We start from the raw sequence: 22,953 nt of genomic DNA on the forward strand, positions 1-22,953 counted from the left end.
AAATTTCATGTATTGTAAGCCGTGCAGAGATTTTACTTTAAGGAATTTTTCCCCTTTCTGTGTTGGGACGTTTTCAAAAATGACCAAAACAACATAAGTTTTGTCTCTTGAAGGCAATCCAAATGAATTGTTTTGCCGGTGTTGTCGAACATTCAAGGAGCAACACCCTTGAATTGTCCAAGCGTCAATTAAATATTCCAACTCGACACCACGTGGGAAAGCGGGTAAGTCTTTGTGCATTGGCCTGGAATTTTATTACTCGTGTAAATCCCCCAACATGGGGGTCATTTTATGCATGCTGGATTGAAATAATGCACCGCAGCTCGGTTCGAGTTACCATGAATATCGAGCCTGGATCTCTTGAAGAAGAATATTTGTGGTAAGCGGTCACTTGTTAGGAAACTTGCCCTGTTTTGTTTACGCTTGGGAGGATACAGTTCTCCATTTCTTCTAGTGTGATTGTGAATTCATTTCTGATTATTACTTGCTGGAATGGAGGCTATGTTCCTTGCCTCATTGAAGGCATTTCCAAAATGATGGTATAGCCCAAAAATCAGCTTAAAATGGGAAATACCAGTCTCAGAGAAGAGCAAGTAAGACGCGGAACGTCGAATTATTACCTAACTAACGTGTTTATCCCATGTCATAGATTAAAGATGTGATTTGTCCGACGAAGGCTTTGGTATCAATGACGGATATATTCGTGACATAAAATGACAGCAATAACAGTGTCATCCGTCTAGAAGGAGTGAACACTTTCTGTAATCAGCAATTAAACTGGGAATATTTTAAAAGCTAGCTTCCCTACAAAGCTTGTCTTTATCTGTGGACCCATGCTTGAACCGCGGTCTACAAATAAACAAGGCGAATTCCTTCTTATCTGTCGATGCAAGATGTGTCGAAGTTGCGTGGGACATGCACAGCATGCATGCGCCAAAGGGATGGCTTTACATGTCTACCAGAGCTTTTCACTATTTCGCCTGGCGAGTTGCGTTAAAGTTTGCCGTCGCGAACCCAGGCGAAACGTGCGGGCTCAACTAGAACGGCGATCCATACCGAATCAAAGGCCCAATCGTCCCGCGGTCGTCTGGCGTTTGTCCAGGGGGCCAAAGGGTTTGTCTTTGGTCATTGTTGGCCGGACTCTCCGGACAATGGACAGTGTTCCCGAGATGGTATTTACTGACCGGTTTAGCAAACTCAATATTGGTCTTCTAATCCGGCTGAGAGGGTAGCCATCACGGTAGCTAGTTGTAGGGATGAGTAGGGATAAAGTCAATATGTCCACGAACCACAAGCTTGTTAAATGACAGCTTATCTTGGGTTCTCTACATTTCTTGATGGGTTGCACAAATACACAAAGTGGAAGTTGTATCTGAACACAGATAAAAGCTGCAAATAAGGGTAATTTTTAATAGGAGCAGTTTTTACGCGAGGCTCTGGGCAGGGTTTCCGTAAATTTAGGGAGCACATTCTGAGACCAGTTATGAGTAAAGTCATGACAACTAACCCTGTTTGTTGAATTGTTCAAAGTACTTCATAAGATTAGCAAGACGTATTGGGCCGTAAGGAGCAAAATAGTTTCATTATGCGAGAATCAGTCCCCGGTGAAAACCGAGGATAAGATTATATACCATAGAGACAAAATAAAAGACTTCTGGAGGTCACCCATCAACCTTTTGCCGGATGAATTTGTTTTGCGATCATGTTATTTCAAACCCGAGATCAGAGAGAAGAGTACAACCAAACTGTCAATGTTTTATCGTCCATCGAGCTGAACTTGTGCTGATCGCGTAGTCTTTTGGGGTCATTTTTATGATTTACCTAGGTGAGGCAGTTGACATTGTGACAAACGACGTGCGAAGTGTTGAGTGCGGTTGCCCGTTTATGTTCAAACTGTAAATAGTTTTCTTGTGGAAGTATCGGTCACATGAGAAAAATACACGGTATCAAAAGCACATTCACGTTGAGGAAAATCGATACTGTCATCAAAAGGTGCTGTTAAGTGTTGACATGTGATGTCTTCCTTTATAGATGTGACTGCACTGGACTTATGGACGCAAAAATCCACAAACGACCTTGTCATTGTCATCTTAATCGATCGTCTTATTTGTGATTAATCGCATCCGCGATATACTGTAGTTTATCATTGAAAACTGAAGGCAACATCCATAGTTGTGATGGTTGTGAGAAAGCTTGTAAATCTGGTTGTTTTATTTGAGTATGTGTTCTTGTCTTACGTCCACACTGCGTCATCGCTTGACCAGATTGTGGGTTCGTCTGTAAAGGATACTCATGCACAGTTGAAGCGAAGTCAAATACTTGACTCCTGCAATGGCCGATTTAATCCGTTTAGACCAAACCGTATCCTCGCGGCGCGCAGCAATACCCTGAACACACTTCTCCTAAACGCCTTGTTGACGCTCGTGAATGGCCTGGGTTCAATTTGGTGTGATTGTGACTGCGCTGAATGGCTCCGTCATGTTACTTGGGGTCGTTTGGATTTTAGCATTCACCTTCTCTCTCTCTTTTTTAAGGTAGGGTGAATACAAAACTTGAATGTTGTAGATTGTTTGATGCTCAAAAGAATCGATCCTTTGATGCAATGTCGGAGGAAATTTCAAGTTGTTGATTGAAACAGCACCCTTTGGATACCAGCCTTGACCATTTTGTGTCCGTCAAAAGCCAACAACAGATCGGGTCTCATGATTTTTCTTTTTCTTGATATCGTTGCCTTTCATGATAGTTTTGATCGATATTGATTGTTTTACTCTCTAACAGTGTTGCTTGACTGGACAATCTCTATAGTTCTGCTCAATCTCGATTTGCTGACCGGCCAAGAGCATGGAATTACCATCGGGCCAAAAGTCCGGTATACATTGCTGACTTGGCACTGTTGAAGTCAACGGCCGTTGAAAACTGTGGATTCCCTCGTGAAATGTTTATATTGTCGCGATAGTTTTTGTAAAGATTTGTAGATTTGGTTCCTGTTTTTGAAAAGTTTAGAGGTTGACATCGTTCGGACCAAGGTAGAGATATCGATGTGCAATTGATTCATTGGATGCTGAAACTCTTGATCAGTTGTTTTCGATGTGTTTGTAATCTTGTTGAATTTTGTTTCTTAGGTTATTTGTACAGTTACCTTCATAATTACCTTCACAATTATAAAGTGTTCAGCAGACTTCTATTTTTCTGTAGCTCTTTTTCGATCGTTGTCGTTGTAATTAAAAGATGTCAGCATTGCAGTTATTCATCGTCTATCTTTTTGATCCCTGTTAATGATGTTGTTTTTAATTTTCTTTTCCACGTTACCTTCATACCTGCATAATTGCCCTACCATTCTTAATACAATGTGCACCATGTTCCACCACCGTAAACCTATCATGGCTTGTTTAGCATTGGATTAGATAGGCCAGACATCGTCCCCAACGTACCGTATGTAATAACATTTGTGCACCGCGTGCCTACTGAGCTGGAAGAGAATGCTCTTCCCCACCGTGGACTGACTGTTATAGCTGTGTGGAACTGTTGAGTGGGTATGGTGCTGTGCTGGGATGAATTTAGATCGGCCCGACAACAGGTGTATTCTGTGTACTCTATGTAGCCTCTTTCTCAGCATTCATTTACTCGAAATGGTTATGATGGTGGGCGAGACATCTGAAAGCAGGGATACTTGCTCGCTAGAATACAAAGACTGCCATGAACCGAATTCTACGCAAAGTAGTTTTAGAAATGTTTATACTTGGTCAGCTCCGTCCCCTTGCAACGAAGGTTGCAACTCTGGGTAGATACCAACAGCAAAGATTGGGTCTTGTTTTCGAATCTCAGTTACAGAAGTCTTGAAATGAGGAATTTCGGTGTGTTTTGCCCGCTGCGGAGCTCGACACGATAATTTTTTTTTCAATCTAAATTGTTAACAAGTTGCATCATATCCATCAATGTAATTGTTTACCTGTTTGTTTTTGACTTTCATGATACAACTGGACTCCAGTAACTTTGCACCATGCAACCACCGTACCTACCCGGCTCGGTCCAGTTGGGTTCAGTTCAGTTCCACGGTTTAGTCAAGGCAAACCTCATTATGCAATCACATCCTTACCAAGAATTCATCAATCATTGCTGTCAGTTCTCTGACAAACGGTCATCTCTCAAGCCCATACAATTCACGCTCCTCGACATTGTTCAACGCGCAAACCTTAACCACTCCGGGCCCGCCTTTGGTAATAAGGTGCTAACATCGCGAATAGCCGGCCGTAAATCAACGCAAATCAACGGCTTGTTGGTTTAGCGCAACCTCCGCTGCGGTGACTGGACCCCCTGCTGTTGTTCCCTCTTCATCGCGTGACTGACAGGTTGTGGGGGGGGATAAGAAGTAGGGCCGGAGGAAGTTTTCCGGCCAGTGGTCAGGCCACGGTCGGACCTTAGTGGAGGCAAGAAACCCACTGAGTTCCATGGCCGAGTTTTGTCTTGCCTCTGAATTTCCTGATATTTTCTGTTTGACTATGCTGTTGAAATACTTGAGTTTTTACCTAAAAACCACTGCGGATCCCGTCTGATATCAAAAACATGTTTGCTTTTACCTTGGAGGTCGAAGTCACATTTCTGTCAGACTGAACTTACTTCTTATTTTTTAGCCATGTAGAGTACTTTGCCGGAAGTCTTGGTTGACACGAAGACGAAGACAGACATCTCAATTTGACACCTTGAGTTCCTATTGTCTTCTTCCAGATGATGAAAAAATTCCCAGAACTATCGAGCTGCCACATATCAAAAATTATAATTAGAACTTCACTTGAGACTAGCTGACCGCGATACGCTGAGTCGTTGATGGGGTTTAGGTGTCACAACCACTCGTTAAGTCGTGTGGTAAATTTCAGTAGAAATATCGACCGATGCGCTTCCTCGCGCATGAATGTAACGAATAAACACCTTAATAAAGGAAGCCTTTACCTCATTTGACCTGTGCTGAATGGACAAGACAGCTACTAAGCCAAGCCTGTCATAAACTTAAACAGGTTAGGTTCCATTTAAATGAAGACGTTCAAGCTGAACAAAATCCTCGTCGACTGCGGTGGTGGGGTCGATTTTCACCGGGAGAGCGAAAGTCTTTGCGTATTCGTTCCAAAGAAAAATTCCAACATATATATTTCGTTTTATTGATAGGGAAACGATCTCTCCCGCTCTGCTAACTCGGTGATAGCTTGTTGAACTGGTACTTCAGTAATTTCGTAGATTCTTACAAAACAGTAGTCGAGTTTGTTGAGTTTAAAGGTAAGGGGTTCTGTCTTGCTTGAGAACATGACTAGCTTCATTGATGTTGTCTCCACGACCTTGTGTTGCAGCAGCTGCCATGTTTGCATTCAGACAACCACGGCTGCCTCAGGCAAGCTTGCAACCCCCGAAATGGCAAAGAGTACAAAACGCAAATACATATCAGCATGGGGGCTATGTTCCCGTCCATTCCCTCCCTTAGTATTTAGCACATGCAGGAGCTCAGGGTTAAGACGTGGCTCCCATGAACAATGCGCTCTTGAAAGTGCTCAGAAAGGTTATTTCACCACCGTGGAACAGGATTAACGATAGGCTGTGGGTTTTTCTCCTTTCATTGAATGGATTCTGTACTTTCGACTTCTTGAGCACGGGTAGGTTTGACCAAGCAGCTTTCTTTGTGCAAGAATATGGAACTGAACTGCGTGTAGCGAATTAACGTCGTTGTGAAACAACAGTACTCATCTGCAGACCCAGTAAACACATAAGAATCGATCAACGACCAAATGAAACAGCAATATGCAATGCTTGTGGTCTATTGCCATGAAATCGGTTGCGAGTTTTCATTGTTCGCTTTCTTGACCTTATCCTATGATACGGCGTGACCTTTTCAAGTGTATTTGGAGTGGTACTACTTCGCGGTCATGCTGGTATACATCGAACGAAAGTCAAGCTGAAGTGCGAAGCTATGTCAACGAAACGAAATGTATCACAGCTTATGAGGGAATATTAAAATGAAAAAACCATGGGTTTTTTGTCTGCTTTGTGACGTGCTCGGTGAATATCTTTCTAGAATCCTCGGAATAACATTTAATTCCAAAGTGTTTTCCGTTTCAAAATTCTAACAAAGAGAATGCCAGCCAGCATTTTGCAAAGCTGGCCCGAATGAACGGGAGAAAACTCATCAAGTTGTCATAAATCACTCTGACCGGCTTGTCAGCCCTGCCAGTCAGAAGCAGAACGGTGTACTTGCTATAAAAAACACAAGCCAACAAGCGATGCCCGAAATGTTCACCTACCAGCAACAAGGCGTGCTGACATCGACAAGAAGACCCTTAATTAAAAAGAAAATGGCAGCCCCTTCCTAAAAAACAAGGCTGTATTTGTCTAGAAAACATTGGGAATTTGATCTGCCTTGGAGAGGGGATTAGCCGTGGAGGCAGGGGGAGCTTGACCCGTGCCGTACGGCGGGTGGATTACACGAAAGATCAGCCAACAACTGGTTTAATTCTTGGACTTTGGAATTGGAGTGGTGGTGCTCTGACACTTTGAAGCAATCTTATCGCTGGTATCAACCTGTGACGACAAATCTAACCCAGTTCCGTCGTATCGTTTGTCTCTTGGTCTTGTGAGTCCACTTTGGTTCCATACCGTGTTCCGGAACCATGAAAGCAAATGTCGCTCTTGTACATATGAGACGAACCTTTTAGAAATTTTACAGTATTTACCTCAACCTCAGTAAACTCAACATTGAATTAGATAAGTAACGCGATTTATGAATCTGTGCGTATGTGAATTTATTTTTGTTTTCCAAAGATACATTGTAAGCAATGAATCAGTGTGCCTTCATCCGCATCTAATACTGCAGATTTTTTCCTGAAAGAAACTCCACTTTTAAGAATACTGGAGCTTTTGTACTTGCTCAGTCTCGCAAGATTTCATTTTCACACTTTAATACAGACTTTATAATCTCTTATTTATCTTGACACCTCACGGCCGCACGGGCAGTTAACACGTTGGCTTAATACGATGACACCGAACAGAAAAGATCCTGCTGATTCTTCCTTGGCACTTTGGAAAGTTCGGAGTCGTGAGCGAAGTTGATTGCTGTCTGCTACAAGATATCCCTCCGAGCGATTTAGCACCTCGGCATGGCCAAAGCAGATTGTGTTATTTTGAAGTCAACATAATGCAATGAGCGCAGGCAAGTGCTGATGTCTTTGTGTCTTGAGGAACTGTTAGAACATACGATCAAATCTTCCGGAACAATGGCATCCTCTGAGGTGATATCGGAGCATCCATGAAAGAAATGCTGTTTTGAAGACTTTTCTGGCCAAATGAATTTAAGAAATGAGATGCGTCAGAATAAACAACCAAGTTGGCAAAATATTTTTAAATGACTATTTATATCTTTCCCAAACAAATTCAAATTGAAGATAAGGACACATTTTTTAACATTATCGAGTCGATCGGGTTTGGGTGCACCTGTAACTCTTGTCAGGGCGAGAACTGGAAAGCGGATGAGTTTGTACGTGCAGACGGGGTGAAATCAAATTAGAAAGCGAACCAGAGCAGAAAATTAACTTTGCAGTAAATGTGAACAAGACCACTTCATTAATCACCTCACTTGGGATGGCTTGCCTATCAACGTACCAAGAGACTCTGGTATCACCAATATTCTTTCTAATCTTGCTTCGGAGAAACATTCATATTACTCAGTACTATTTCACCCAAAATTGTGATGGTTTGTGAAACGGAGTTACTGTTCTGGTATCGGGAGGAAATTAAAGGTACTGTCGATAGCCATGCATGACTAAAGGAGAAAGTTTGGGACCCATTGAGGTTTTCCTCCATTAGCGTGGACCCTTTCAGGATGAGCAGACTTTAGTCTTTGCCTTTCCCTTTTTAAGCCCCCCCCCACATACACACGTGTTCTCCATCACGTATAATTTGTCCAACCCAAGTCGCCCTTGTTTCTTCCATCACCGAATATTTCACCCGTGTTGCCAGTTACCGTGTCGTCTGCTTGTCGGGAAAATGCGGCCCCGAGTTCTGGCGGCAGGACGGGCCTTGACACGGTTGTATGGCAGCTAGCGAAGGCGGCTGGTGGAGATGTGATGCCATTCGGCAACCATCTCGTGTTGCTGCCCCCCTGCCGCGAAAGAGTACACCGCCACTCAGGTTTGTACCCAGGAGAAGATAAACTCCCCCGTCAACCTGCTACAAATGTAGAAAATGGCCCACCAATTTGTAGCCGACGAGTTTGTTGTTTTCTTTACTCTGAGGTCGAGTGTCACGCACACTGGAATGTTGGGCTGCGGTCAACTCCAGTTGTGTTTCCATAAATCGGGAGTGAAATTGCGGTATTGGATGAGGCAAGCGTAGGCAGGTTACGTGGCAAAACAATCGACATAACAAGTCATTGTCTGGTTATCTATTTTAGCGATTAAAGCATCAACGAACAAGCAGTGGGTACGTCAACTTTAGGGCTAGAATGCTTGACTGGGATGGGAGATTAAGCCAATATGGGTTACAAATCGGATCTGGCCTGGCTGGGTCCGAACAAGGGGCCGGTGACAGACAACTTCCGATGGGGTATTGTCCAGCCGTAATGCAATGCCTCTCAGCGGAATGATTTGGTTTAGAGAGGAGAGAGAGGAGACGAGTCGACCCCTGTGATATGGGATATCACAGACCGGTCGATAAAATCTAATCGGAGAAAGTTGTTTGTCGGGATGGTTTCTTTGTTGACTTGTTTATCTGCTGGCTTTGTGAGCTATCTGTTTGACTGTTTGTTTAGTAAGAGGCTATGTCGTCCCTGCTTTGGCTGTTAGTTCGAGAGTGGACATGGTGTTTTGACCTTGTCGCGATCTGTCTGTCTCTAACTTAGTCACTCACTAAAAACGTTCAATACAGTGTCAAAACAGTTGTTAATTAGTGACCAAACTCTGTCACACATAGTGTCGAAGATGCTTATAAACCTTTACGCTGAACGTTTGTTTGCCTGTTCGTTTTTTTTCTCTTTATTCACATGCAGTGTGTGGAACGTCTTTTTGCGTTTAGGTTAGTGATCGTCAGAGACCATTGTGAATTGTGTGGTTTGAAATCACTTAGCGACTCGAATCGTCGCTCACCGCAACCAAACGACCTGAATTATTCTTGAATGTAGTTGAAAAGGTTTCTGGAGATCATGTTACATAAGTGCACCAGATATTTGTCTCGATGTTGGTCGAGTTTTCATGGTTGTGCAACCATGTGGAAAGCGAATAGTCTGTGAATTCAGATGAAAAATTCACCGAAGGATCAGAAGAGAGTAGTGACAAGCAGACAATCAATTTCGAAGATAAACTGACTGTGCTGTCGTTGAAATGGTAAAATCTACTTTCAGAGTGTCTTGTACAGATTGACCAAAATTTATTTTTTCATTTATTTTTCGGCATGCTTTTGTACGCCTAACAACAAGACGCCTGAAAAGTGAAGTGTAAGTTTACTCTCCATAATTTGATTACAGAATTTCTCGCCATAAATATTCCAAAGAAATTACTTTCAAGCATGTGCGGGGTACTCTTCATTGTATGACGAGGTAAATTTGGGAGTATCCTTAGTCGCTGAAGATATGTCGAAATGCGCAACCGAGCACATTACTCAGTGAGGCTTTGTTTATTGTACCCGGCCATCAAACTATCCTGAAAACGTACACTACATTTGTGAATGCTGCTTGATTGGGCGTTCGCTCAAACCACTTAAGCCGAAGTTACCGGTCTTTGGACAGCTGAATACACCGCTAACTAGGCAATGAAAAATAGTTACTGTGTTCCCAGACAGCATGGCCTTTCGCAGCCATTGTCTGCCAGTTTTGCGCCGTCTTTCTCTGGCCATGGTCTTTGGAATAGCCGAGCGAAGTCCAAAAAAGGGGAAGCAGTCTTCTTTTTTGTCAGGATGTTTTTGTTTTTGTTGTTGAATCCATTTGGAGTGCTACGGATAAGTCTTCTGGAGAGAGCGCGAGACAATGGTATGGTATCACCCATTCTTCAGGCTTGACAATCTTGACTGACTTACGCTGGATCAACCATGGAGGAATAATAACACGTCCTGCATGGATCAACAAACGTTATCAAACCTTGTGCTTAATGCGTGTAACGCCAGTAACTGCCCTTCTTCACCGGTCATCTATCGGATTTCACATCACTTCGTACTTGAAGAAAGACTAACAAACTTGCAATGTGTCGTCAGTGTAAATTAGGTGCACAAGCCTTACGTATTACGAGATTAGAATTTGTCAATACTGAAACCGTCCTCACGAAGGGGGTGGGGTGGATATCGACTAACAGCGTCCTTCAGCTCATTGCAGTAATTCTCAGGCATCGGTATTTATACTTGCAACATAACCGAAGCTTTTGAAGCTCATTTCTATGCTGTGCAGTGTGTTTCATGTTAATTAAGCGACATTTTGATTGTTGCCTTTTTGTGTGTCTGGTCTAACAGTTTGTTAATGCCGTATCTTCGGGTAACTCGACGGTGCTACAGCCAAACTTCCAAGTTCGCTCCCTCAGTGCATAGGAATTGTCTTTGTCATCTGCCTTCGTTTACCACGGATACTCCAAATGTCGACAGGAATCATTTCGTCTACTAGATCCCCATCGGACCACAGTGTCACGCACAAAGGTAAGGTTGAGCCTTTCTTTAATCAGACTGGCAAAGTCTGCAGTCTTTGCTTCGCTTTGTGATGATTACATAGAATTTTGAGTAAAAAGGCGGACTAAAGGCTCTTTCAGCTGAATTTGTTTATTTTTTCTCCAGTGCTGAATGTTTGCAGCGTCGTTTTACCTTTCGTTCTTTTTGCTAGTTCCCGCTCCACATCAGTTCTAGTGGTTTATGTTATGTCATTGTGACTTTTAACAATCTCCTATAATAATTGCCGCCAGTTACTGTGAAAATTTCTTCACGTTTTTCAAAGTTCCAAATTTTGAGCTTTGATAAGTTTGTGAAAGGAAAAAAACCGCAGGGTCCTTTTCGCAGCATTATGTAACAGATTCACGGCTAGATGACACCCTTAGTTTTGGAAGCGTTGATGGTGAAAATAATGACATCAACTCTACTATAGCTCATCTGTCGCCTGACAGTGTTACTTAACGAATCAATTACTCGCAAGCATTACGGTTCAGGAACTAGCGGTTAACTCCGGTAATTGAGACATGAGATGTGATTTTGCAGAGACAATAGCAGGTTTGATTGTTCCATTACTGACACCTTACCTAGCGGCAAAAATGCTTCCCTCTCTTGGTAATTAATTAGTGTGATTAGTTATTGTTCGAGGCGTGAAATATCACAGAGAGAGTACATGGAACAGCCGTATAGCGTGATGTAAACCTTGGCCTCTCCTTGCCAGGCTTACTACAAGGCAATAATTACCTGCATTTTTCCTTTTTTCCCTTTTCTTTTAAATAAGAAAGAATTAGGGTTTTACTTGTTTGAATTGTTCAATTAATAGTTTGTAGATAAACATTTCGAGCACATTATAAGTAATATGAAATATAAATTTTCAAACTGAAATATATCTCACAAAAACTATTAAAATGCCTGATTCCATCATAAACTCACGAAATGTCTTAGGATTTGTCCAAATGTCACCTTCGATAATTGTCAGGCAGTTGTTCTCATGGCTCGTCGATGTCAAAAGGACTGGGTAGTATTTCTCGTGCTCTCTCAAAAATCAAACGGTGGCAAAAAGTTCCCTTATTTAGATTATTATCATTTGATCTAAGAACCATCTTTGCCCCTTCGGCCATTTCACAATTTCCGAAAATTAACCCAAATCAAGATACGTCGTATTGCTTTCTCCATTGGTATCCTGGCGTGAGCCCCAAACGTCAAGTGTGGAATCACTCTAGATATCTGATTGCCAGTGTCGAATCCTTATCATTGTATCTGTTGCAGCGGTATCTATCTTCTTCAACAATCATTGATTACTTGTGTGGTACTTATATTCCCCTTCCTTGCTCCCTCTCGAAACCTCACGCCAAACATACCCGTAGAGGACGAAAAAAGAGGGCTCCAGACCGCACGAAATTAGCGCCCACAATCATGCTGAAATTATAATTTTAATTTGACCTGCTCGGGGTGTTTCTGGTTTATTAAGGGGAACGTTAAAGGAGCGTAATAACTCGCGAGCGTAATAACTTTGTAATAACTACAAAGCTGTCAAACAAGTCTTCCAAGGAATACGCTTACCTGGCGAAACTCCCTGAATGAGGTGTGCGAATACCACCATCGTTAGCATGTGTGTCATTTTTTCTGTGAAATAAAGCAAATTTAATTTTGAAAATGACCATAATTTTGGCAAAAGTGGCAGACAGCGCTTGGTATAACACTTACCAATTGGTTTTCACGCACTAATTTCAATCGCAATGAAATATGTTTCCACGATTTCTTGCTCCGATATGCGCTCTGTGGTAAGGGGGATCCTCCCACGCATTGGACAGAGAGATCCGATTCTAACAAACTCTATGTACGTTATTCTGCTGCAAGCAGAATTCTACTTGAAGTCGGTGAATCTGCCAATGATTCTGTACACTGCCCCTTTAAAACGGTGTTAGGTTCGTGGGGATTGCTTGTAAAGGGTATGACCAATCCACGCGAGCCTGGCCCGCTTCGGACTGTAGTTTCCGGAGTGTTTAAGGGCATAAATTAAGTTTAGGGTTAACCTTTGACAGGTATTACTCCTGTGCTTTTTCACTGCACTCAGTCATGTGGTTCCTTTAAAGAGATTTATATGAGTTATTACTCAGTTTGCTCTTGAATATCCAATAGTTGAAGTTAAGTACCGCACAGATTAAATATAATCTCTTAACATCTAATTCGATCGACGTTTTTCTATCAAGATATTGTAGTTTGTGTACGGATAGGGGTGGCTATCTTGATTTTAAGAAAACGTTTAAAAGCAGAGGCGTCTTTTTAGAATTGAGGTAGATGGCATGCTATTTGTAGTTTCTGGATCTATTTCAGATGATTTGCGGGCGAATCACCGATTTGGTGAAGAAATATTTCATGTAACTAGAGCACTAGCAGAAAATTGGATGAATTTTGTTCCTTTGGGCGAACTAATAATTAGACTTTTCTCTGCAGCGATTGGCAAGAAATATGGGAATGCGATGTGAATTTTAGTAAATTTTGTTTTGGGAAAAAATTGGGATCACAATCGTTTCAAATGTGCATGTGCCTTTATACACCTTGAACAGTGAAATTAGGGGAAAAAATCTTTCACGCGCGGCACATTTCCTGCGGAAGCAAAAACACACACGCTGTCTATAGGCACACGGTGACATAATGCCCATAAATGTACAGTTCATGACAACCTTACTGTCGGCTCTCCACTCAATTTGGCGTACCCCAGTCGACAAAAAAAAAACGTCAGAGTATTTTTCCTTCCTTCCATTTTTTCCCTTCCTTTTTGCCCCGGAGATGTCTAAACCTCCCTTCCCCTCAACCTACAGCGTTTTTATATAGCTTGCATACAGCGAGCGGTATGGTTGGGCGTACAGCGCTCTGTGATTAGACGTTTTTGCGCGCGGGATCTACTCGCAGTGTTTGTGGAGTCCCGTTGTAGAGCGCTGTAGGGTCAATTCTAGCAATTGGCTTGTGTGTGGTTGGACCTCGGGCAATGGCGGGCATAGTTCATGTGTACTGTGGCTTGCACTATTCACAGAACTGTTGGGCCCGTCTACAGCCTTGTCTCCTTGTCAACAGTGTCCTGGCTAAACTTCTAAATTTAGCAGTTCTCACACGAATGATTCCCCACACAGCTTCTAATATTGTGAACATGGTGACTTAAAATTGACAGTACAAAGCCAAAGCATAAACTAGGGCTTATATATCTTTTCCGTTGTACATTTCATGAAGAAACATGATACTCTTGAGATCGTTTGAATAGGATGCTCAGTTTTCTTTCGAAGGCGTAGTATTAAAAATCTGTCCGTTAATTAGAAACTTGTTTGAAATATTGTAAGATTTGTTTGGGAAACTCCAATTTGATATACACTGTAACACAGTGATGATATTCAGCGCTAGGTGTGCGTGTACATGCGCATGAGAATCACGAGACGAAAACACTTGTGCCTAGGAAATTATAATGCAAACGAGGTCAGTGTGGAGGCGAAAGAGGACTTGCAGAAACAAAAAAAAATGAGTCTTGAGAGCTTGCTCCCTTGATGATGATTAATTATTCACGGCATTGCTTGCACCGTATCGTGGTTAATATGTCATCCTGGCCCTCTTCAACTACACCAGGCCTTGCAGAGCAAACTGCTGCAGCATAGAGTAATTAGACTGGAGTCCATGATTTTTCTTAACCGCCGCGCATTGTTGTGTCATAAAGGTCAAATTTGCTGGTAGGAACATTTTCGTAACAATCACGTGGTCGGGAAAATGTGGTGGTATGAATGGAGAGCATAAAAAACCAACGCCACGGAATGGTTCCAAACGAACGGAAATAATGCGTGGATTGAACACGTCTTGCCCTCAGTGAGTTAACGTATCGAACTGTCCAAGTAAACAGAAAAGAGTCAAGAAGGCCAACCTTTCCATTCCAACTGACTTATCATTTCTCGGATATTTGCTTGCATATGGTCGTCTGCCTTTACAGTTTCATAAAGAACGTCACCAAACGTGGCAGCGTATCGTCTATTCTGTTTCTTTCACGGAGTAGTGTGAGGCACGGCACCACGCCCCGATCATGCGCAGGAAGTACACACCAATGACTCTGTGCGGTCTGTTGTTCTTTGCGAGTGGAATTCTAGGTTGGGTTGCATTGTCGTCATTGGGTTGTGTGAAGACAAATATGAGGTCTATCCCAGATGGCCAGCAAACAGTTATTTGTATACATTTCGACCGGAAATCTCCCCTAGATAATTCGTCAAAATAAATGTTTCCTCATTTAGTAACTCGTCTTCCTGAGATGAAAGGGAATCGACTACTTTTCCAATTTGAAGTGCTCTCGCAATATGGCCATTATAACATTTTATTTTCATTATTAAAAGTCTATTTAAATTATGCACTGAAACTGATTTTGTTTCATGTTTCAGTATAATCATCCAGGTTTACACAGTGTAAAATAACTTGTATAAAGACTTCGCCTCATTTTTTACCCTTTTATAGAAAACCGGAATGAAGTTTCGTTTAATGCAACGATGTTGATTTGTGTTTTACTTTGTGACATCAACAAAGCATCGAGCAGCGCCATTAGAGACTAGCACGGCTCAGGGTAGTTTGGAGGAGTTTGTCATCTGTCGTGTTGGGGGGATGAAATGATTTTTTTCTTCCCCTCCAGAACTGACCAGTCCTCACCGGTTCACCTTGCCTTTGCACTCTTCAGACATCAGCGATCTTTGATGAAGACAACTGCCGCAAGCTGTCCACTCTGGCTTTCTCTCTGTCGCCCTCCCCCTAAAAAACTTCGCAATCAGCTGAAAATATCTCCAGTTCGTGACAAGAAAAATCCCATTCGCTCTCGACAAAAAAATGCAGGCTGGCTCTATTTTTCCCTTATTTTCCCGAGCGGGGGACCATGAATGGCAGTACTTGCCCGTAGCGTCTTGTGCCTCGTGAGGCGCGCGCTCAGCCCTCCTCGCGTGCAAAGGCAAGGCCAGCCAATAAGAAGAGCGATTATTGAATATTGGGCTAAGCCAGGGCGTATAGCGATTGGCAGGGTCGCACAAACACACAGGCTGAAGGAGGAAAAAGTACAGGCGAACTCAACCAAGATAAATAAAAGCCGCAGAGGAGGGCTAAATATGGCTGCGTGTGTACATTGGTACACGTATTCGGCTTGGCCTAGGCATCGGTCCGGCGGGTTGGGGAGATTTTAATGCAAAAAACCCCCGGGGGTTCCGACTACTGCTTAAGACAAGAGGGAGAAAAAAGTCTTGGACGAGGGAAGGGGCGAGATGAAAGTGCCTTGTGGAGCAATGATGCCAAGCATGATGGTAATGACAGCAGTTGTAGGTGTGTGCCGACGCCACGAGTAGCTGAGGGGAGCCTGCCGTGTTGAGGCGGCCATCGCACGGGGCGAACGGCGCGTTGCTCGGGGGCTCATAGGCGAGTCATCACTGCTACTGACGAGCCGACCGCGGGATGAATAGTACGGGTCTCCTGCACTATTTCTCTGTTCTCGTCTTGCCTGCTCAAAAATCTAATGACTGTGTGTCACTCTAATTTCTTAACCACCACAGCTTTAGACATTTACTTCCGCCGAGTTGAAAGAAAAAAAAAGAGAAGGCCATTGTCGTAGCAATTAAGACCTGTAGTAGGTAATAACTTGAAATTTCCAATACCGAAATAATGAGACGCAATCTCCATGTTTTGTGGAAAATTTCAAGTTCCGTAAAAACATTAATCCATTTCTACCTTATAAGTAACCGTTCGTCCATTATACTTCAAATCATGCACGTATTTCTCGCTTTTGTGCCTTGTGTAGCTGGTACTTGTATTGAGGGGTTTTGACATCATCCGCGGACTTGAACCATTTTAAGGCAGTTCATTCTTACTTGGGGTCTGTGGGTTAGTTAGATTAAATAATCATAATAGCAAATAATACAAAATTTGCTTCAACTTTAACCCTGTAGTACCCAGGTACTCATGTAATTGTGTCTACCCATTAATTTGGGGTCTGATGTGTGACCTACCTGTATTTTTCTATCCCTGTTACACCTGACCTACGTAATTTGACAAGGAACAGCTGAAATTGATTTTAAACCTTTTTTGTTTGGCTGATAATTTGCATTGAGATTAATCGCTGTTGGGAATTCGTGAATGTATTCTAAACCTACAAAATCATACGTCAGAAGTATCAAGGACAGGGAAGAAATTGAACCCCAAATTTATAGGACAGCCCAGTTGTAGGTCGTTTATATGGGTCACGTTTCAGTGTGGGCATGAAACATTTGTCAGTTTATGAATGTTCGGTATCATTTCAAATGACACTGTTTACAAGGACATCAAAATCAAGCTTCTAGGGTATGTCAGCTGCTGGGCGAACTACAGGGGTAACCCATAGCCTGTGGGGTGATTAAACAGCGCCCTCAAGGTTCAGTAGCGTGACTGAACCTTATAACTGTGATGCAGATGATAGGTCGAAAACGAGAAAAATCAAACTACTTAATCGGCCAATTAAGTTAAACTATATTGGGAAACAATTATGCTAGACAAACTGTTATTTACTTCTAATTAGAATCTGATGTTTCAAATCAAAGAAGTTATATTTGATGGATTAATTTTTTTAAACCACTTTTTGCCCGGTCGGACTGAAGTGTCGGTTTATTGCTGTACATGTGGCATGTGTTTTGTCGTGACAGATGGGTGCGTGCGACCAGGAATCTCTTGATCAGTGCGCGGTGGACGCGATGCGAATTCTCCATGTCTATCTGCAGCCAGCCACGACCGCTAAGTCATGAACATTTATCTCAAAAGTGATTGGGAGATTGCACTTCGGTATCTGGAGAAAAAACACAAAAAACAATTTACCTTCCCTATGAGCCAACTCACGTATTACTTCTTTTTCACGATGAAATTATGACTGTTTTGAAGTATTGAATTAGGAAATGTTCATCCGTTCTGAATTCATTTTGACACGCTACTTTAAACTGAGTCTGAAAAAAAAAGACTGAACTGACTCGCTTCAACAGTTTGTATAAATTTGATTGAAAATCCTATATGTTTCATGTGTTTTAAACAATTGAACTGCTGATTGAAACCAAGTGGTGTGGTTTAATAGAAGAGTTATCCCGTTGGCGGGATCGAGGCATGTCCAGCATGAACTCTAAACAGCCTGTAGATGAGCACATCTGACGGTGTGAAAAGTGGGTCGACCAAGTCGATTCGTCTCGAGTTGTCTAATCATTCATAATGGTATTATTAATGTCACTCTGAGCAATTCCTAGTCGCGAATCCCAGCTCTTGTTGCAGTTTCCTGTGCTGCATCAAAGTATAAACGTCCCGCGTGTGATCATTGCCGTCCGCCATCTTGCCAAGATCATCCTCTGGGAGATATATATGCAGTCGTACGTATGAGGCCAAACCACAGTGGTTGTGTTTGTATTGCGCATGTCTAATGTGTATTAGAATATGTCCGTTGAGGACGCCCTTTCTCCTAACCTTCTTCTTGCCGTTTTAAAGGTCAGGATGAAAACAATTTAAAATCCAACATCTCAGTGTGGAAATTTAATGAGTTATGAAGTACAAAAAAACTTGAGGTTGAAGTAGCCCGGCCACCCTGCCTTGCTACAGGTTGTATGGACTGTAGTGTATTATCAAATTGCATGATTAATCTTTATCTTAATACTCGCGATTCACAACAGTGCGCCTCCAAGAGTTTGCAACGCGTTGGCCAATCACCACTCGCGAAATCTGTCGACCCTTTCCAAACGCACATAGGGTCGACAGATATCGCGCATTGTGATTGGCCAACTCGTTGCAAACTCTTGGAGGTACACTATCGTGAATCGCCAGTATTTTTACCAGAGAATCTAAATGCAGAAAATAATGTGTTGCCAACACGGAGCAGCTACTGTAGGAAGTGGTGACGATAACTGGTCACAAGTTGATTATCTCTTTTGTGGTTATCTTTTATTATATTCAAGAACTATTTTCTTCCACTGTTGCAGTTGATATCTTCCTTATAGCACCTTACTTAGTTATCAGCTCGGCTCTAATAATATGTAGGAAACTGATATGAGTCAAGGAGTTGGCGAACCGATGAGGTACATAACCCTATCACCTGGCGGTAATACGGTCGATGCATCCGCCATCACCGTCAGCTAAACAACCAATCTCGCTGCCTCGCGCCTCTGCCCCGTGATGAGCAGCGGTGACGCGCACCAACCATTAGCCGTAATTCTCGCCTGATGAAATTAAAAGTGTGAAGGATAATAACACCGTCAGAACAGGAGGGAAGCGGGAGAAAAAGGAATAAAAGAGACCTGGCGACCTTGAGAGTTGCAGCTTTCCTTCACCGCGAGCTAAAAATTCCTTGGGGAAGAGTGCGAGGCCATAATGCGCATGCGCTTGTGTAATCCAAGTCGTGCAAATGATTTAATGGGAGGCGTTTCAAATAGGCTTACTTTGTAGCGAGATGTCCGCTTTTATATGATAAAGGTTCGAGTCTGATGGTGGAGACAGGGTATAATTCCGTCCAAAACCTGATCAAACTGCACCTGGTTCAAAAATAATCCACTTCAACTAAAATTTGGAAAGGTTGCAAGCGCTTAGCGAGGACCCTAGTGTGATGTGATCACGTCGCTAGCTACGCATTTTATCCATAGATTATGCAATACCCAACTTTGTAGCCGCGAACTTTAAATGCATTGAATGAAGTAGTTCTTTTCGTTTGGTCACCTCCACCTTGAGAGTATCAAAGTCGCCACAGAACCTTTTTTGATCACATGACATTGCTTTCTTTCCCGCGTCAATCGATTCCTAGGATTCTATCTTTGGGCATGAACAAGACAGCGCGCGTGCCACAGAGCAACAATATGGCGGATCGATCCCGCGACTCGCCGGCCGGATATTGCACATTTTCAATTTCCCTCCAAAACGCGTCTTGGCAGACGACAACATCGCGGCCCAGATAAAAACCTTCCCTCCACACCTGACAAAGACCTTTTTGTGGCTCGCCGCTGCAAGCATTGTCTCGTGTTTGTACCCTTCCCCCCTTCACCACCAGCTTGGAAAGGAACGCTACTCTCCAATCAATATCGTTGTGCCAAATAAATTGAAAATTAAAACTTGATATAATATTTTCAAGGCAAAACTTGCTTGGCATTTCCAATCAATTTAACAGTGAAGTTAACAATTTGTGTTTGTGTTGACTGTAACAATAGAGTACAAGTTCTTGACTGAGGTATGCAACTCTACTTGTTACCCAAATGTTAATTGTAAAATCAATCTATACATGATACCATATCTTCAAAATTAGTTGCTGTGTGGTGAATAACAATTGTGATGATCTTAAACAGACTAAGAAACAGCTAAAAGACAGCTTTATCATTACCTGACGATCAGATTTACCAAACTTATTGCATGTTTATTTTGATGCTACTCTTTAGTTAACATAGTGTGATACAAATTGAAGTATTGCCCCTACGTGTGCAGTTTGCAGTGACGGACATGGTTAGTGTGACTTTTCCCACATTTTCGGCTACTGCCGGCCGAAAGTTTGCTTTCCATGTGAAGTTCCCCTCACGCTGTACAGAGATTAACATTCCAGTTGTTTATCAAGTCTGTCAAACGGGATTCTTTGAAGAACATGCGCCGTACACCTCATTGTTCCACGCTAAAATGGCCATTGGATGCAGAAATATCACATGACAGCTATTCAGATAGTGCCCTTTGCCTGTGCGGGAAATCATGCTTAATGTGACAATGTGTGTCAGACTGTGCACCAATCACTTCATTTAGGCTGTTGTGGAGGCCACGGTTATGCATATGAACATTGCCAAGAACCGCAGTTGGTACCATCAACAATTAATAACGCCAGACTATATTATATAATCCCCCGAATAAATGCATGAGAAACAATTTGACAAAACCAATATAATCTACCATATTCCTTGTATTTTTCAGAATTTCCTTCGCACAACGGAACGGAAGCGTATTCTGCGCATGGTTAGTGCTCTAACTCTCAAGTAAATCCTTTCTTCTAAATGCTACAACATCGAGATTTCCAGGCTATACCATCCTTTCATTTATTCCATTTATATGTTATGCGTATACGATGTGTTGACGTGGTGTCCATTCTTTTTTGCGTGATCTTTGTATTTTATGCTGTGATTTTGATTTTGCATGAAAGATTTTCAATTTTCTCTGCCCGTTGTCTTTTCTTCTGTCACACACTTGAAATTCACACCGACCTTCCAACCCTGACCTTTGACCATTGTGGGCATAACTGTTTTGCCTTCACAAACGTACCAATTCCATATTTACTGCACGTCCTCTGCACAGTCGGGTGCCAGTTGGTTCACAATACAGACCTGAATGTGAAGTGTGGTTTCCGACCCACTCAATCCATATTCTTTATTTTGTCAGTCTATTCCTTTGTTCAGTTTATGAGTTTTCGTATTGACAGTCATTCTTGGTTAATAGCCCAGCCCTCGGCTTCCTGATTACTACCACCACATCATTGTATAATAGGAATTATGATAATATCAGACGAAGATATGTGAGAGAAATTTTGAGATGGCAGACTTTTTAGATGAAACAAAATGTTCGATAGACAGACGTGCAAGGGTTGAGATTTATGCGAGTTGTCGCCGCGGCGATTCATACTGGCGCCTGGATCGCCTGGATTTATCTCCAATATTGCATTGCGATCAAATCTACTGTGAAAATTACACTTATGTAATTGCAGCCGAGACCTCGGCACTAGCACCCGTAAGCTGTACCCCCGCACGGGACGGGACGGCCCGCCGACGTGGCTTACCCCGGTCTTATCAAGCCCATATCCCCCATGAGAGCCGCTAGAATATCCCGGTCGCCAGGCTTTCGACGCTGGAGCATCGCTGATTATGCGTGTTTCAATTTGGGAACTTTTTTTTCTCCCTCTGCCCTTATTGCAATCGTGGTCGTGATGTAGTTTTAGGCTGTGTTTTCGGACGCTGTTGGGGAGGTGGATTAGTGAGTTTATGTGAAATTGGAATATTTGATTGTCTGTTGTTAAATCCAGTGGGAGTTTGGACTCTCTATCATAGTGTTTGCGAATATGTTTAAAGGTTGGCAATGGTGTAGATTTCGACGCTTTGCCACCATTTTACCTTATTATGATGCACTTGAAGTTTCACCACGCCGAGATATCCAAGTCAAAATTACCGTCGCTAGCCACGGCGTTATCAATATTACTTTCAGTTCAGCATTGCATGTACAGTCGAAATGTCAATTTAATCTTTCACCACCGTTAGCCGATCAAACTAAAGTTCACCACCATCGTGTGCCTCATCTCCACATCCACCCTACCACCGTCATGATGACATGACATTGTCATCACCATCGCCATTGTTCCATCAAGGCCTCTTTCATTCCTGCTAACAGTATTCAGAATTATAGATTATGGTGTGATAATCATTCATTTTGGTGACGTAATAATGACGTCAAGTTACTAACCCCACTTTTGCCAACACGAATAGAATTGACATGAAACGTATAAACTGCCGCATCCCTTTTTTACTGCGGTATTGCCATAGTTCGATTTACCGCTCTAACCTTCGACCTTACAAGGCCTTTGTTGAATAGATATTTAGGGAAATGGCGAATTTATTTTGACAATTAATGTAGATTTGGAGCGCTAGGTTGCCGAAACGTTGGTGTACGTTTCGAATTAAAACGTTTGTACACACACCAAAGAAATTACAATGAAATGATAATGTATCAGTAACCACGGTCGTGTGATGAATTAGACACATTGAAATCATTCTGGTAGGCCTAGATTTGAATTTTCTTTCTGATTACCCAGTTGTGCTTATTTTAATCAGGAAGACAGTGGGTTTGATTATGAAGGAGACATTTTGAGGGACCTAGGGGCATTGGAGTTGTCTTATTTCAAAATTTTGGAACGAATATCACCTTCCCTTTGTTTGCTGGATACTAGTCCACACTGCTGACATTTTCCAGTGACAGATATTCACAAAGGTCTTAGTCATTTCCCCCAGTAAAACCCTTCCACAACCTAGCGGTTACTCAGCGACAGGGCACGGGGACACCTGAAGAGGTTCCGTGCATTTAAATCTCCCCATAGAGCCGTCCCATTCCTTCATTCTACGCCAGTCTGCCCCTTCATCTGTCCCCCAGTATGGCTCAGTCCGGGGGCTCACTCAGTCGGAAATATTGAAAGCTGCTCCACCACCTCCACCGATCGAACGCCCTACGCTAAATCACCGATCTTCCCTCGACAGGTGACAAGAATATCGAACCCTCTTTCCCCATCTC

At 42.6% G+C, this 22,953-nt stretch overlaps 1 protein-coding gene across 3 annotated transcripts in view; it reads left to right on the forward strand.

Annotated features, from left to right (window-relative positions):
• Positions 1-22,953, forward strand: part of pax6 (paired box 6) — a 115,235-nt gene that overhangs the window by 37,821 nt on the left and 54,461 nt on the right. For 2 of the 3 annotated variants that reach the window (XM_022250642.2, XM_022250640.2), the window contains exons 2-3: positions 10,471-10,650; positions 20,599-20,640. In XM_022250642.2, coding sequence (XP_022106334.1) covers positions 10,590-10,650; positions 20,599-20,640 — 103 coding nt within the window. In that variant the 5' untranslated portion in view covers positions 10,471-10,589. The remainder of the gene's footprint in view (positions 1-10,470; positions 10,651-20,598; positions 20,641-22,953) is intronic. The other variant, XM_022250644.2, reaches the window with a different exon arrangement.

The sequence above is a fragment of the Acanthaster planci genome, linkage group LG20, assembly GCF_054643075.1.
Source record: "Acanthaster planci isolate LZ-2023a linkage group LG20, COTS_SCS, whole genome shotgun sequence".
Taxonomy (NCBI): Eukaryota; Metazoa; Echinodermata; class Asteroidea; order Valvatida; family Acanthasteridae; genus Acanthaster; species Acanthaster planci.